This window comes from Globicephala melas, chromosome 10 (genome assembly GCF_963455315.2).
Source record: "Globicephala melas chromosome 10, mGloMel1.2, whole genome shotgun sequence".
NCBI lineage: Eukaryota > Metazoa > Chordata > Mammalia > Artiodactyla > Delphinidae > Globicephala > Globicephala melas.
In genome coordinates this window covers 91,239,444-91,257,199 of record NC_083323.1, presented here as the reverse complement: position 1 = coordinate 91,257,199, position 17,756 = coordinate 91,239,444, and the positions used below count along the sequence as shown (strand labels likewise).

General features: G+C 41.7%; 1 protein-coding gene and 1 pseudogene across 1 annotated transcript in view; both read right to left on the bottom strand.

Moving 5' to 3' along the window:
- PLBD1 (phospholipase B domain containing 1) overlaps nt 1–16,198 on the bottom strand; it is a 72,746-nt gene extending 56,548 nt beyond the window's left edge. Inside the window, exon 1 of the mRNA XM_030841358.3 lies at nt 15,992–16,198. Coding sequence (XP_030697218.1) covers nt 15,992–16,100 — 109 coding nt within the window. The 5' untranslated portion in view covers nt 16,101–16,198. The remainder of the gene's footprint in view (nt 1–15,991) is intronic.
- On the bottom strand, nt 134–1,924 carry LOC115844359 (hyaluronan synthase 2 pseudogene; annotated as a pseudogene).
- Nucleotides 16,199–17,756: the final 1,558 nt, after the last annotated feature.

Sequence of the window (17,756 nt, the reverse complement as noted above, 5' to 3'; positions counted from 1 at the left end):
CCCATACAAATGTCTTTGTTCAAGTCCCAGCAGCAGTGATGTGTCTCCTTTGGTGGCATTATCTGATGCCACAACCATACAGTCCCTAGAGGAAGTAAGGTTTTGTGTGTGTCTGCATCTGTAACTACAAACATCAAATGTAAGATCGTACATCAAGCACTGTGTCATACTGTTGTCCCTTCTTCCGCCTGCCACAGTTTTTGATGAGAAGCACATACAGTGTCGAAAACATGACCCAATAGCATGCATAGAGCAATGTTCCAACAATTAAAACTGTCTGTTTGGATTCTGAGAATGGCTTTTTAGATTCCTTATAAATGGTGAAAATCACACCACCCAGGAGGACTGTATACCAAACTGATACTGGAATGAGTCCTGTGAAATTAACAATGGATTTCCTTCCAGATGTGCCCCACCCAGCTTTGCTTATTGTTGCAACTGGGAACATCTTGGCGGGAAGTAAACTTGACATGTATAACATTGAGTAGAGGGACATGAAGACCATGATGATATTTCCTCTAAGGCAGCTGGCAGAAGATGATTTTATGAGACGCACTAACTGGACAGTTAACCAGAAAAGGAGGATGTTCCAAATTTTACCCCTGTAGAAGAGCTGGATTACTGTGGCAATGAGAAAGAAAGGGAAGAACCCAGTGATGACTGCTTCATAGGTCATCCACAAGTGATGTTTATGAAACCACATTGCATTGTACAGCCACTCTCGGATGCAGGACTTGCTCCAACAGGTCTGCTGGTTTAACCATCTGAGATATCCCTTAGGTGTTTCAGTAAGGCATTTGGATTGAGCTGTGTATTTTCTTGCATAGCCCAGGCTCAGCACTCAGTTTGTTAGATGCCTGTCATCTCCAAAACCACAATGGCTGCCCATAATTTTTTTAAAATATTTATTTGTTTATCATTTATTTTTGGCTCACGCGTGTCTTTAGTTGCGGCATGCAGGATCCTTAGTTGCAGCATACATGTGGAATCTAGTTCCCCAACCAGAGACAGAACCCGGGCCCCCTGCATTGGGAGCACAGAGTCCTACCCATTGGACCACCAGGGAAGTCCCCTGCCCATAAATTTTTGATTGTACCAGTCTTCCACAAATTCATGCAGTAAGGAGTTTCTGTACATTCCCAGAGGTCCACTGATGCACTGGACGCATCCAAAATAAGACTGACAGGCCCTTTCTATGTTAAAAGCCATCCAGTATCTCACTCTGCTGAGGAAGGAGATCTAGGAATCACACTTGTTTAAAATCTGGACATCTCCCCTGACACCTCCAACCATGGGATCTTCTACAACTTTTACTGTCTCCACTGATGAGGCAGGGTCAAGCATGGTGTCTGAATCACCAACCTGTGCATAATCCACACTTGGTCCCAGTGCTCTGAAAGCCGTGGACATGACTTCTCTTTTTCCACCCCATTTTTGCATGATGCAAATACTCTTGTTGGACAAGACCAACTGGGTGACATGTTGTGAGCTTTCTTTATGTGACTCATCTGTCTCACCAGGACCCTTCATGTGGAAGTTGTTCTTCCAGATCTAAGTGGCTGATTTGTCCCTGCCCATGACTGCAATGAAGATGTCCATCATGTAAAGATCATCTTCTGAATTTCCATCTATGACCATGACAACTGTAATTCCAGGGTAGGTTGGCCTTTTCACAGATTGCAAACATTTCCATAAGTAGTCTGGATCTTCTTGATAAACAGCAATGCAAAGAGTTTTCTCATAGTTTCTGAACTATGAAGAGGCTTTTTTTCCAGGTCTCTCTGACCTTTAAACCATTGTTCATACTTTGCCAGAGTGACCTTTCTAAAATGCAAAACTGATTTGTTTACTTAATTACCCCAAATCTTCAATGGCTTCTACTTCCTAGAATTAAAATTCTTTGACTTACCCTCTTGACATTCATGACCTGCTTTCTGCCTACCTATCTAGTTGCATCCACCACTCCATGCACTTTGTGATCTTGAAACCATTGCACACACAGCTCTCCAACCTGCCATGAGCTGGTCCAGCACCTCTGACTTTGCATATGCTGTTTCCTATGTCTGACATTTTCTCCCTTGTTAAATACCTAGCAATCTCAAAATTGCTATTTAAGACTCAGGAAGCAACACCCCCTTTGTAGGGACTGACTTGCTCTACAAGCTCCATGTACCTTGAAAGCAGGTCTTCTTCCAGTTTTATCACATTGTAATGTAATTTATATGTCTGCCCCTGCTTCTAGCCTGTGAACTCGAGGCCAGAGATTGTTTCCTCAGCACTTGATATGGTGTCTGACCCACAACAGGTGCTCAATAAACATCTGTGAAAGGAAGGAAGACTTAGGAAGAGAGAGAAAAGAAAAAAGAAGAAATGAAGAAAAGAAATGGTATGTAGTGCATTTATTTCTCTGCCTAAGAAACCACTGTACAGCTGCTCAGGTTAAAGACAAACTTATTAAGGTCATCAAAGAGGTGGGAGGAGGCCAGAATGACTCAGATTCTAGGCTGTGACTCAGTGGATGGTTGTTGTATCATCACTGAGAGAGGGAGCAGATGGGAAACAGGTCTGGGAGGGAATATGAGTTTAGTTTCGGACACACTAAGTTTTTAGTGGTTACGATACTATAAAGCTCAGATTAAATATTTATCTATGGTTATCTATTTTCCACATTCAAAACTGACTCAGTATTTTATCTTTTTTGATGCAAAGATTGTCTATGAAAATTAGCACTAAAATTAGAAACTTAATACTAGAGCATCGTGGCACCTTGGCCCAAGAGGGTGATACACTGGGACTTGGTCAAGCTACGCTAATCAGCTAATGCTGATTATGACCCTTAAAGAATGATCTTGAGCAGGAAAGTCAATTTATTCTGAACTGAGTCATGACCATATTGAAATCCATATTGGATTTCTTTAAAAACGGTAACGTGGAAGTAATGGCACTGATAAACATAGGCAGGCGCAGAATACATGTCAACAGGCTGCTGGTGATGAATGAGTCTAACTGTTACTAAGTCAATTGACCACAGTTGGACAATTGTTGGCATCATCCATAGATATGTCCTTTCTTCTCCTCCCAAATATAATAAGTATGTTTTCCAAACTGATTTTGGGACACAAATGCCACAACCTCAGCCCCTCTCCAGCTTTTCTCATGCATTCTCTCCCACCCTCACCTCCAGTGAGCTTTGTAGGAAATGAAAAAGGGTGGCTGTTTCACTGTTACTGGTACTACCTACTTTTCTGACCACAAATAATAAACTTCTGTAAATCTGTGCTTTTTTGACACTCATGTGCCCCCATGCATGGAAAAAAAATCTTTTACCCAGTCCTCAAGAGAATTCAATGAGAAAAATTTACTGCTAACACACTGACCAATTTACTTTTTTTTTTTTTTTGCGGTACGCGGGCCTCTCACTGCTGTGGCCTCTCCCGTTGCGGAGCACAGGCTCCGGACGCGCAGGCTCAGTGGCCACGGCTCACCGGCCCAGCCGCTCCACGGCATGTGGGATCTTCCCGGACTGGGGCACGAACCCGTGTCCCCTGCATCGGCAGGCGGACTCTCAACCACTGCACCACCAGGGAAGCCCCACACTGACCAATTTAGCAAATGCTTTGAGAATTAAGCCAAAATCTGAGTTTCTCCTGCTACCCCTAATTGATGTCCTCCGTTCCTCAATGTTTTCTCCATGTATCAACTCTTCCTGGTTGCCCAGTCCCATGCTTTTTTCTGATTTTCTTAAATCCTCGAATAATTTAAGCCTTATGCTTTTCTATTTTTAAAAAAACATCATGTTGTGAGGCGAATAGTGTGGAAAGGGCAATAGCAAAAAGGTAGAAAAATATCACATAATTCTAATCTCAGTCTAGCTCGATACAAGCTCTGTGAAGGCAGGGACCTCTTCTGCTTATGACCCTATATCCTGGGAGTGCTGTAGCTGGCACAGTAATGTTTCTTTGATGAATCTCGTTTAATTGTGTGTGTTCTTGACCCAAAAGTGAAATTTATCTGAACATTCACGGAAGTTAATCTAAAATAACTCAAGCCGTATGTCTTCATGCTTGGGTAAGGAGCCTAGAGGACGTTCAGATGCCCAAGGGACAAGGGCCACGTGTTGATATTTTCTCTAGAGTCATGAAAATGAAAATGAGATTTAAACTTTTTTTTTTTGGCTGCGTTGGGCCTTCATTGCTGTGCGCGTGCTTTGTCTAGTTGTGGCAAGTGGGAGCTACTCTTCGCTGCGGTGCATAGGCTTCTTATTGTGGTGGCTTCTCTTGTTGCGGAGCATGGGCTCTAGAGTGCGGGCTCTGTAGTCGTGGTGCACGGGCTTAGCTGCTCCGTGGCATGTGGGATCTTCCCGGACAAGGGATCAAACCTGTGTCCCCTGCATTGGCAGGAGGATTCTTAACCACTGCGCCATCAGGGAAGTCCCAGATTTAAACATTTTTAACATTAACATCCTTAGAATCAATGCACTTGATAAATATTTGTTGAATGAATGGGAATATTACTTTCTAAAAGCAGAGTATTTTTCTTCTGTAAATAAAGATGAAAGAGGTCCCATCATTTTCCTATTTCTCTCTAAAAACCCAAACACCCAAATTGAATTTCTTTTATTTACCTGTTTATTCTAATATTTTCTATGAGTTAATTGTTTTCAGTTGAAAAATAATTCCTAACCCTGTCTTAGAATTTGTAAAATAATCATAAGTGGCCTAAATCACTCTTTCCCATATTTGGAACCTAAGTTTGCTAGCACCTCATTTATGAAAGAGGAAGTAGTTTTCAACCCTGAGCAATACAATTTTTGCCTGATGTAGTCAGTCAGTTAGAGAAAAAAAGAAGCATGAGAAAGCAGAGGCAGAATATGTCAGAGAAAAATATAAAAACAATAAAATTGCAACTTAATCTATCCAGATTGGTTTTAGCTAATAGTTTATTGACTGTGATCCTTGAATTGCTTTTCTCTTTTATGCTCAATGAGCATGGTCATTCAGCATCCCTCTGTGTACCTTGGCTTTGCACCTTTCCTTCTTCGAAAGGGCTTTCAGTAAATTGATACCTTGTTTTAGATTTGCTTTGTCTCTTCATCAGAGTCATTAAGAAAATAACTGATTCATGAATAATCAACCTCTAGGCAGCAAAACTGTAAGTAGGTATTTTAGCTCTCACTCCCTCCAGAAATCAGAGCCTGGGATTGTTGATGAAAGGAGAATTATTTGGGGAAGTGCTCCCAGAGAACAGGAGTAGGGGGCCAGGAGAGTGAAACAGGGAGGGAGGGAAAGCAGGAGGGTGCATTTTGAGATGGTCCAAAGAGGTGTGTGCAGAATAAGCCTCTGAAGATCCCATCCCAGGGATGGAAGAGGGAGCATTTATCCAACTGCTCCCATCCCACATAGGTCAAAGGGAGTGTTAAATGAGGTGCTAAATCCTTCACTCTCAGGTTTGCACATGCTCCAGTGCTAAACAGTTATGATTTCGGAGGAGCTCTGAGGTAGAAAGCAGGGGGCTCCTGCAGTCTGGCTGAGGTGAGGTGCCTCAGCTTATATACGGGAAACTAGAATAAAAGGCAGGTGAGAAGATGTGAGGTGGGATGAATAATGTGCCTGATACACAAGGCAGGTTGAAAGGGATTAGTTTTTTAAAAAAAAAAAAAGAGCTTCAAGGAAACAAAATACTAATACATTAAAATGCTGGAGATTTGCTTGGCTCTGGAATGATCTCTTTCCTTCATCTCCTAAAAATGTACCTATTCTTCATTGCTGGCTTAACTCAGAGTTCTTGCCAAAAGTCTTATCAACAGAAAGTCAACTTTGCCCCATTCTGATTCGGCACCCAGCTCACTGCTCATCTAGATCACTCTTCAGTTATATGTATTTGTGTGTATTTGGTCCAATAAATTTCATTACAAACTTCTTAAGAATGAGGGGTAGCATCTTAAATTTCATTGTATTGGCTCCTTTGGGCTTAACACAATGCTTTATTATATGGCCACGTAAATCCCCAACTTTCACACTGGCTGGAGGGTCACCATTGGAGACAGATTCACATCACATCTACAGTATATTAATTCTTAATTTCTAATTGCAGATTAGAATTTTGATATCTTAGGTCTGGTTTGAGTAACTCGACACTACCTTATATTGGAATTGTAGCTGTGTGTGCAAGACTGAAGGACAAATTTCAGAGCAAGCCTGTCTCTCTCAATCAAGAGACTTGCACAATTTTCCCCAAGAAGATGATAACATATCTGTTGCCTATACAGACAGAGAGTTTCAAATTTTCAACGCAAGTTTCCTCATAATTTCACTACCTCTATTAGTTTCATTTTTTAACCACATTAAGTAAATTCCTGTTTCACAGTAGTACAAAAAACCTACATAATAACATTATTAATACATTTTCTAGCCACATCTTAAAGCCAAATTATCAAAAGATTGTGAAATATAAGTTGTAGGAGCAACTGGAATCTTCTCTATTAAAAAAAAAAAGGTGAAACAAATGCATTTTTTTAAAAAACTCTTAAATGTTAAACAAAATTAATCCCTTGAGATTCATTCCATTATTGTTGCTACTACCTTTTTTGCTATTTCAATAGTAATGCTTTGAAATTTGGAATCCAACAAAACATAACAGGTGACAAAAGTAAAAATAATGTCTAAATAAGTGTGAAAACTAAAGTTTCTATTTTGCGTGTCAGAACCAAGACCCAAGATGAAGTTCACGTGATAAACAGTTAATATATCATGGAAAGTAAATCACCATGAAATAGTTACTTAAAATGTTCTACCTCAATTTCAATACTGAAGGAAGATCTTTTAAATTTTCTTCCAGAGAAAGTTTTTGATCTTTGCTATCAGATTCAGGACCAGGAAACAAAATTTAATAATAAAGATTCATAAGTACTTCTCCCAGAAATTCTTCTGGAACTTATCTATTTGAAAAAAAAGTTTTTTGCTAAGGTCTAATCAATAAACGTGGTGTTACGCTTGTCTCTGCCCTGTCAAAGTCTACAATAAATGTTCAGGCAAAATATGTGTAGGTTAATCTTTATGAGAGAACCTCCCTAAATTTTCTCAAAATATTCCAAACTCCATGTGTCCCAAACTAAAGTCACCCTGTTCCCAGTCCTCAAAAAAGTGCCTTTTCCTTTAGTTCTCACCTTGATAAAGGCAAGAAACATCCACCACTTTGATCTGGAAGTCATCCCTCCTGGCCATTTACCAAGTTCTCAGGCTTTTATCTATTTCCTTTTCTTCCCTATGTATCACTTTAGTTGAATCTCTTCCCATTTCTGGAACTTATCTTGTATACATTCTTATAAGCACCCTAGTATAGAGCTTGGATTGGTTCAAGATGGTGGAGTAGAAGGGCATGCACTCACCCCTTCTTGCAAGAGCACTGGAATCACAACTAACTTCTGAACAACATCAACAGTAAGTCGTTGGAACCAACCAAAAAAGATACCCACATCCAGAGACAAAGGAGAAGCCACAGTGAGAGACTCCACTCTTGGAGGGCACACACAAAGGCCTGTGTGCATTTGCACCCAGGAGAAAGGAGCAGTGACCCCATAGGAGACTGAACCAGACCTACCTGCTAGTGTTGGAGGGTCTCCTGTGAGGGGGTTGGGGGGGGACGGCTGTGGCTCACCACAGGGACAAGGACACTGGCACTGACAACAGCACTTCTTGGAAATACTCATTGGCATGAGCCCTCCCAGAGGCTGCCACACCAAACAGCCTGTAGGCTCCAGTGCTGGGTTGTCTCAGGCCAAACAACCAAGAGGGAAGGAACACAGCCACATCCATCAACAGACAAGTGGACTAAAGTTTTACTGAGCACATCCCTGCCCACAAGAGCAAGACCCCATAAGGTTAACAGCTGATCTTTCAGCAGAAACTCTGCAAGCCAGAAGGGAGTGGTAGGACATATTTAAAATGATGAAAGGGAAAAACCTAAAATCAAGATTACTCTACCCAGCAAGGATCTCACTCAGATTCAACAGAAAAATTAAAAGCTTTACAGACAAGCAAAAGCTAAGAGAATTCAGCATCACCAAACCAGCTTTACAACAAATTCTAAAGGAACTGCTCTAGGCAGGAAAACAAGACAAGGAAAAGACCTACAATAACAAACCCAAAACAATTAAGAAAATGGTAATAGGAACATATATATCGATAATTACCTTAAATGTAAATGGATTAAATGCTCCAACCAAAAGACACAGACTGGCTGAATGGATACAAAAACAAGACCCATATATATGCTGTCTACAAGAGACCCACTTCAGACCTAGGGACACAGAGACTGAAAGTGGGGATGGAAAAAGATATTCCATGCAAATGGAAATCAAAAGAAAGCTGGAGTAGCAATTCTCATATCAGACAAAATAGACTTTAAAATAAAGACTATTACAAGAGACAAAAAAGGACACTATGTAATAATCAAGGGATCAATCCAAGAAGAAGATATAACAATTGTAAATACATATGCACCCAACATAGGAGCACCTCAATATATAAGGCAAATACTAAGAGCCATAAAGGGAGAAATCGACAGTAACACAGTAATAGTTGGGGACTTTAACACCCCACCTTCATCAATGGACAGATCGTCCAGACAGAAAACAAATAAGGAAACACAAGCTTTAAATAACACATTAGACCAGATGGACTTAATTGATATTTATAGAACATTCTAACCAAAAGCAGCAGGATATACATTCTTCTCAAGTGCACACAGAACATTTTCCAGGACTGACCACATGCTGGGCCACAAAGAGAGCCTTGGTAAATATAAGAAATTTGAGATCATATCAAGCATGCTTTCCAACCACAACACTATGAGATTAGAAATAAACTACAAGAAAAAAAGAAACTGTAAAAAACACAAACACGTGGAGGCTAAACAATATGTTACTAAACAACCAATGGATCACTGAAGAAATCAAGGAGGAAATCAAAAAACACCTAGAGACAAATGAAAATGAAAGCACAATGACCCAAAACCTAAGGGATGTGGCAAAAGCAGTTATAAGAGGGAAGTTTACAGCAATGCAATCTTACTTCAGGAAAAAAGAAAAATCTCAAACAACATAATCTTACACCTAAAGCAACTAGAGAAGAACAAACAAAACTTAAAGTTAGTAGAAGGAAAGAAATCATAAAGATCAGAGCAGAAATAAATGAAATAGAGACGAGCAAAGATCAATGAAACTAAAAGCTGGTTCTTTGAAAAGATAAGCAAAACTGATAAACCTTTAGTAAACTCATTAAGAAAAAAAGGGAGAGGACTCAAATCAATAAAATTAGAAATGAAAAAGGAAAAGTTACAACTGATACCACAGAAATACAAAGGATCATAAGAAACTACTACAAGCAACTGTATGCCAATGAAATGGACAACCTGGAAGAAATGGAAAAATTCTTAGATGGTACTGGCACAAAAATAGACATATAGACCAAGACTGAACCAGGAAGAAATAGAAAATATGAACAGGCCAATCACAAGCACTGAAATTGAAACTGTGATTAAAAAACTCCCAAGAAACAAGTCGAGGTCCTGATGGCTTCACAGGCGATTTCTATCAAACATTTAGAGAAGAGCTAACACCTATCCTTCTGAAACTGTTCTGAAAAATGGCAGAGAAAGGAAAATTCCCAAACTCATTCTATGAAGCCACCATCACCCTGATACAAAAATCAGACAAAGATATCACAAAAAAAGAAAATTACAGGCCAATATCACTGATGAACATAGATGCAAATATCCTCAACAAAATACTAGCAATTCGAAAGCACAATTCATTAAAAGGATCATATACCACAATCAAGTGGGATTTATTCCAGGGAATGCAAGAATGTTTCAATATCTGCAAATCAATCAGTGTGATATACCACATTAAGAAATTGAAGAAAAACCATATGATCATCTCAATAGATGCAGAAAAAGCTTTTGATAAAAATTCAATATCCATTTACAATAAAAACTCTCTGGAAAGTGGGCATAGAGGGAACCTACCTCAACATAATAAGGCCATATATGACAAACCCATAGCTAACATCATACTCAACAGTGTAAAGCTGAAAGCATTTCCTCTAAGATCGGGAACAAGACAAGGATGTCCATTCTCACCACTTTTATTCAACATAGTTTTGGAAGTCCTAGCCGCAGCAATCAGAGAAGAAAAAGAAATAAAAGGAATCCAAATTGGAAAAGACGTTAAACTGTCACTGTTTGCAGATGACATGACACTAGGCATAGAAAATCCTAAAGACACTACCAGAAAACTACTAGAGTTCATCAATGAATTTGGTAAAGCTGTAGGTTACAAAATTAATACACAGAAATCTGTTGCATTTCTATACACTAACAATGAAAGATCAGAAAGACAAATTCAAGAAACAATCCCAGGCTTCCCTGGTGGCACAGTGGTTGAGAGTCCGCCTGCCAATGCAGGGGACATGGGTTCGTGCTCCGGTCCGGGAAGATCCCACATGCTGCAGAGTGGCTAGGCCCGTGAGCCATGGCCGCTAGCCTGTGCGTCCGGAGTCTGTGCTCTGCAACGGAAGAGACCACAACAGTGAGAGGCCCGCGTACCACCAAAAAAAAAAAAAAAAAAAGAAACAATCCCATTTACCATCACATCAAAAAGAATAAAATACCTAGGAATAAACCTACCTAAGGAGGCTAAAGACCTGTACTCTGAAAACTATAAGGCACTGATAAAAGAAATTGAAGACGACACCAACAGATGGAAAGATATACCGTGTTCTTGGATTGGAAGAATCAATATTGTCCAGATGACTCTACTACCCAAGACAATCTACAGATTTATTGCAATCCCTATCAAATTACCAATGGCATTTTTCACAGAACTAGAACAAAAAATCTTAAAATTTGTATGGAGACTCAGAAGACCCCGAATAGCCAAAACAATCTTGAGAAAGAAAAACGGAGCTGGAGGAATCAGGCTCCCTCACTTCAGACTACACTACAAAGCTATAGCAATCAAAACAATATGGTACTGGCACAAAAACAGACATATAGATCAATGGAGCAGGATAGAAAGCCCAGAAATAAACCTATGCCTCTATGGTCAATTAATCTATGACAAAGGAGGCAAGACTATACAGTGGTGGAAAGACAGGCTCTTCAACAAATTGTGCTGGGAAAACTGGACAGCTACATGTAAAAAAATAAAATCAGATCATTCTTTAACACCATACAAAAAAATAAGCTCAAAATGGATTAAAGACCTAAATGTGAGACCAAACACTATAAAACTCCTAGAGGAAAACATAGGCAGAACACTCTCTGACATAAATTGCAGCAATATCTTTTTCGATCCATCTCCCAGAGTAATGGGAATAAAAACAAGAATAAAAAAATGAGACCTAATTAAACTCAAAAGCTTTTGCACAGCAAAGAAAGCCATAAACACAATGAAAAGACAACCCACAGAATGGGAGAAAATATTTGCAAATGATGTGACCGACAAGGGATTAGTCTCCAAAATATACAAACAGCTCATGTGGCTTAATATCATCAAAACAAACAACCCAATCAAAAAATGGGCAGAAGACCTAAATAGACATTTCTCCAAAGAAGACATACAGATGGCCAGGAGGCACATGAAAAGATGTTCAACATCACGGAGTTTTAGAGTAATGCAAATCAAAATTATAGTGAGAGATCACCTCACACCAGTCAAAATGGCTATTTTCCAAAAGTCCACAAACAATAAATGCTGGAGAGGGTGTGGAGAGAAGGGAACCCTCCTGCACTGTTGGTGGGAATGTAAATTGGTACAGCCGCTATGGAGGTTTCTTAAAAAACTAAAAATAGAGCTACCATATGACCCTGCAATCCCACTCTTGGGCATATATCCAGAGAAAAACATGGTTCGAAAGTATACACACACCCCAATGTTCATTGCAGCACTGTTTACAATAGCCAAGACATGGAAGCAACCTAAATGTCCATCAACAGAGGAATGGATAAAGAAGGTGTGGTACATATATACAATGGAATATTACTCAGCCATTAAAAAGAATAAAATAATGCCATTTGCAGCAACATGGATGGACCTAGAGATTGTCTTACTGAGTGAACTAAGTCACAGAGAGAAAGAGAAACATTGTATGATATTGCTTATATGCGGAATGTAAAAAGAAATGATACAAATGAACTTATTTACAGAACAGAATCAGACTTAGAGAATGAAGTTATGGTTACCAGGGGCTAAGGGTGGAGGGAAGGGATAAGGGTGTTTGGGATTGACATATACACACAGCTATATTTAAAACCAGTAACCAGCCAGGATCTACCGTATAGCACAGGGAGCTCTGCTCAATGTTATGTGGCAGCCTGGATGGGGGAGTAGTTAGGGGGAGAGTGGATACGTGTATGTCTGAGTCACTTTGCTGTGCACCTGAAACTATCACAACATTGTTAATCAGCTATACTCCAATATAAAATAAAAAGTTCAAAAAAAAAGATACCACATTAAAAAAAACTAGTATAGAAAGAGCACAAGAAAATGTTTGAGTTCACGCAGAGCACTGTCTTCTTTTGGGTCTAAAACACTAAGACAATGGGAATGAGCTGTAGGAAGACTTAGTGAGTCTCAGAAAGACAGAAAAGTGTTGGGAAATTCTAAAGCAGCCATGGTTAATAAAAATTGCACTGTGGCAAAAATAATCAAGATGATTTCAGACAGTTATAACCAAGGAAAGTGTTTCCTGAAACAGCTGCTTAATGTGCTGGTATGGACCCCAATGTTAGGCCATGATTAAGAAAAAATTCTGTTTTTATAACAATCTTTTTGCAATCCTTTTGCCTTATCAAGAGATCCACGATGCCTTTTCAGAGAAAAGCAATTCCAATGGCTGGTCAATTTTATAGCCCCTACTATGTGCCAGGCACTGTTCCTCACAACAAACTTATAATATAGATATTATTATAATACCCATTTTACAGATGAGGAAATTGAGGCATGGAGAGGTTAGGTAACTGACCGAAGGTCATGTGGTTAGTAAGTATTGAAGCCAGGATTCAAACATAGGCAGTCTGGCTCTACAGCTTCTGTCTTGGAATTCCATCATATCTCTCTAATACTTGACTTCCAAGAATGAAGACCTGCCATAGAAAGAGTGAACATATGGAGCAACTTCCTCAGGGAATCTGGAAACAAGAAAGTTCTCAGAGATAAAGGATCAATTGAGATTGGCCTCAGCCATAGGTCTGCTACATCAGTTAAGGAGACTGAACAACTCCCAGGACTGTATAAACTCCTCGACAGCCACATAAAGGATTAGCCTCTTTAGAGAGGCAATCTGTTAGTCTCACGTGGCACTGGTGAGTCATGGGAGAGTGGAAAAGGAGTTGGTGACCAGGTTTTTGGGCAAGCAGTGTCTGGTAAGGAGGACCCATGGGCTGACTGAAGTGTCCAGTCCTAGTGAGATGCAGATGAATCAGGTCCCCAGCCTAAGAATCCCTGATATTCTTTTATCTTGTGTAGTTTGATTGCAGTGAGGATGTGCCTGGAGCAGGCTACACAAATAACCAGTCTGATAAAAATGAACAACAATTAGTATTTTGATGAATAGACGTGTGTTTATCAGGACAAATCAGCTTCCTTGTTTCTGATCAGCTCTGGAGAACTGGAAAGAATGAATTTCTGGAGTCTAGCCCTGCAAGTCCCAGGGCCAGATCTGGAACCTGTTTTACAAGGCACATGCCACCTCACGAGTCTCTTGGCAACCAACCCACCTCTTTCCCTGGTGACAACCTGACTGCACTATACATACGACTTAGAAAAACTGGTAATTCCCTGGTGGTCCAATGGTTAGAACTCCGAGCTTTCACTGCCAAGGGCTCGAGTTCAATCCCTGGTAGGAGCTGCAAGCTATGCAGCAAAAAAAAAAAAAAGAAAAGAAAAGAAAAGAAAAATTATGCAAGACATCCTAAAAACACATGTGGGGCTTGAAAGTCTGGAAAGAGAAAGGCAATGCAATTATACGTCTGAAGTCTTTAATAGTTTGAAATATATGGCTAGGATGAATTGGTAGTTGTTTGCCGATTTCTAGAATAATGAAACTACAACGTAACTTTCAAAAATTAAGGAAGTTGGTTTTGGATAAAGAGGTGTATGTTAGCAGATACAAAATTCATTCCAGGGGGTTGAAAATACAATCCCTTTAGTGTTTATTGGGCACTCGTTAAATGCTGAGTACTGAGCTGGGCATTTCAGAGAGAACATGGAAAGCAAGGGGTAGCAAAGGCCCCATTTTCTGCCCAAAAGTTGTTGGCAGTCCAGCAGTTGAGGGTAAGACAAAGACCCCAAAAGCTGCACTAGAATACAGGTTAATATGGGTGGAACAAAGGAAACAGAGATCGCATCTTTTGAGACAGTCGGGGTGGGCATCACCAGTCATTCCTCAATGCCATGATAAGACGTCTTTCTGGATGGCTGGGCACAGTGCCATCAGGACCAGTTGCAGCAGAAGTGCCCTCACTCTTTGCCTTGACTCCCTCCACCTGGCATGGCTTCAGCTTCTTATTTGGGGAGCTCAGTTTAAGAAGCTGTTCCTTGTTGGCTGATATTTTCTTGAATAAACGGTGCCCCATCTTCAGAAAAACAACGTCTCCACCTCACTCCTTAGGCTGCCCCTCACATCTACAGAAACATTTAAAACAATCCCAATAATCCAAAAGAACAGAAAAGGGAGAGAAGATTCCGCCAGCACTCCAGACACAGAAGCCATTTCCATTTCCAGGGCGCTCCCTAGCCTGTCCCAGGTGTGTCCTAATGAGCAGTCTCAATGGGCTAAGGGGTGGCATGGGGACTCCACCACTTCCAGACTGTGCAGGCAAATCATGGGTCAGGAGCCTGGGATTGGTCACTTCTGAGCGCAGAAGCCCAGGCAGCTTCAAAGACTGGAAATATTTAAGAATGATAAGTGGGCAAGTTGCGAAAGCAAAGGTCTTGAAATTTGGACTGCACACACTTGCTGAAGGAAGGTGGAGGAACAAGAACCAGTAGGTGCTTTTAGGAAGGGGTTGCTCTCCCAAACCCCACCCTAGTCTTTCACAAGGTCAGCACAGAAAAGGGATTAGGAAATAAAATGAAATGAATCCTCTCTTAATATTACTTTTCAAGTCTTTCAAGTTTTTTTTTTTTAACTTAATGTTGGTTTTACTCATTGGGAATGAAAGTGACAAAGCCCAAACTTTTTTTTTCTTTTTTAGGCAAAGGGTCAGTGTCCATACCTGTAGGAATAGAACAGTTTTAAAACCTGTTTTACTAAGAGGGGAGTAGTCAAGTAAATGGCCTTTTGCACTTCAGCTCTGCCTTCACTGGCTGTGTATCTTTATGCAAATTACTGAAATCTCTCAGTCTCAAACTTTCTCATCTGTATTATGGGGATAATAAGCCTACTTAGGATTGTAGTGAGCATTATATGAAAGAACACACATCCTTCCGCACGCTGCCTGGCACATATCAAACTGACAATACCAGGCTGCACTTCTCATCATTTTAAACCAAAGTCATTGTCAATTAAGGAAAAAAAAAAAAAGTGGCATTCTGGGATCATACCTCTCTATGGTGCGAATAAATATATTCAGATGTCCTTTGGCTGACGCTTTTAGGACCAGCCAAGGCTCAGCAAAGCCAAGAGTCGTGCAGGAGCGAGCCGATTTGTCTGCCAGGAATTCTGGCCAGCGCTTCTTAAGCTCGCAGAAGCACACACCCTATGCCCTCGTCTGGGGCCATCCCCGAGCTCCAGCAGGGCTGGAGCAACCGCGGCAGAAGCGCGTTCCTTGGCGTCCACCCAGAAGCCAGACGAACACACCCGCGGGAAGTAAACTTGACCCGACTCTGGAACTCACCGAGCGGCATGGGCTCAGCGTGGAGCGCGCGGGCGTCCAGGGCCCCTCCCGGCGCCCCCCGCCCGGGCTGCCCGCGGGGCGCGCTGCTCACCTGCCAGGCCCGACGGCACCACGGCGGCCAGAAGCAGCAGCAGCAGCAGCAGCAGCAGGGCCGGCGGCGAGAGCAGCCCGAGGCTCCCGTCCGGGCTGCGGCGGGACATCGCTCGGCGGCCGCGATCTCCGCTCGGCTGGACCAGGCGGCTGTTGGCAGAGCGGTTCTGCTGCCGGTGGTGGGGCGCAGCGATGCAGAGGTTGGAGCGTCCTTAACTTTCCTCTCTCATGAGCCCGACCTGTTTGGGGCTTTTAGAGGCGAGGAAGGCTCACGTGGCCTTGACGACAACCTTCGCCCTGCTGGGCCCCAGTCGGGGAGGGCGGGACCTTTCTGACCCTCTAGCGCCCTGTGGGCAGGGCTGGGACAGTTCCCCTGCTCAACTTCTGGGGCCTGCCGAGGCTACGTGCTGCTTTCCCCTCACTCGTCGGGCGGTTTGGCGGCCCTGGGCTGGAACAAATCAGTTCATGTCCACACGGCTAGCCTCTAGGGCCGGCCCCTCGTCTGCAGCAGCTGGGAGGAGACCCCCTGGCCGTGGAGAAATGCATACCCCTGCCTACACGCAGCTCCGATTCTTCGCCATTCTGGAGAGGTCTTCACTGGTCCTTCTAACTCCAGGTCAGTGCCCTTCCATCTCAGGCTGTTTAACCTAAATCCGTTGACTGTTGCTCAAGACTTTGGATCGTTTGCTTTTCTCTTCATTGGCTGGATCCACCACTGGCGAGTGATTCAGATGGGTCTGAAACCAGATATATCTCCAAACCCCCTGTGAAGTCCCCATTTCTGTGCAGGACCAGTTGAAAGAGACATTGTGAAGTAGGCAAAACTATGCCTTGGGTAACATTATGAAGTCGGCAGAGGGTGCCCTGGGTGACACTGTGAAGTAGGCAAAAGGCATTTTATTTATTCAGTAAGCATCTGTTGAGCCCACCTTTTGTGTCAGGTACCAGTGATATAAAGACCATTAACAGCATGTCTATGACAGGCAAGTAGGGATAAAACTGTATAAATAAACAGGTACCGGAAGCTGACGTTATTGCCGCAATAAAGCTCTGCTTAAGGGTCTGTGAGGGAACCCAGCTGGGGGCCTAGACACTCCCTTCTTCTCCATCTTTCTTCCAAGCTTAACTGAAGTGTTAATGGGAAGGGAGGAAAAGAGGCACATTTCCTAGAAGGGGAAACACATTTGTAATCGCTAGAAAAGATACAGAACAGTTACATCAACTCTCTGCAAAATGTTAAACACGAGTCCTAAGTCATAATTTTGTTTGGTGACAACACCTATCACAGTACTTGGATGATAATATCATGTAATGAATAGACATGAATGAAGGAATTGAGGACACTGTAAAAATTGCAATGTCCGTTTTTCTTTAAGTTAGAAAATAATAGTGAAGGAAAATGATGAACATTTTGATTGTGCCATGTCGAGAAGAGAGCTACAATAGGACATTCAGGGAAGTCAGAAAGTAAGTCAGAAAGAGGAAAACGAATATCGTATATTAACGCATACATGTGGAATCTAGAAAAACGCAAGGCAGAAATAGAGACGCAGTTGTAGAGAACAAACATATGGACACCAAGGGGGGAAAGCGGGGTGGTGGTGGTGGGATGAACTGGGAGATTGGAATTGACATATACACACTAATATGTATAAAATAGATAATAAAAAAAATTTAAAAAGGAAGTTGTGTCACCCCAAATATTTCAGTCATGCTACCCTCCACCACCCTCCTTCACCTTATAACCCTTCCAATCCAAGAAGCAA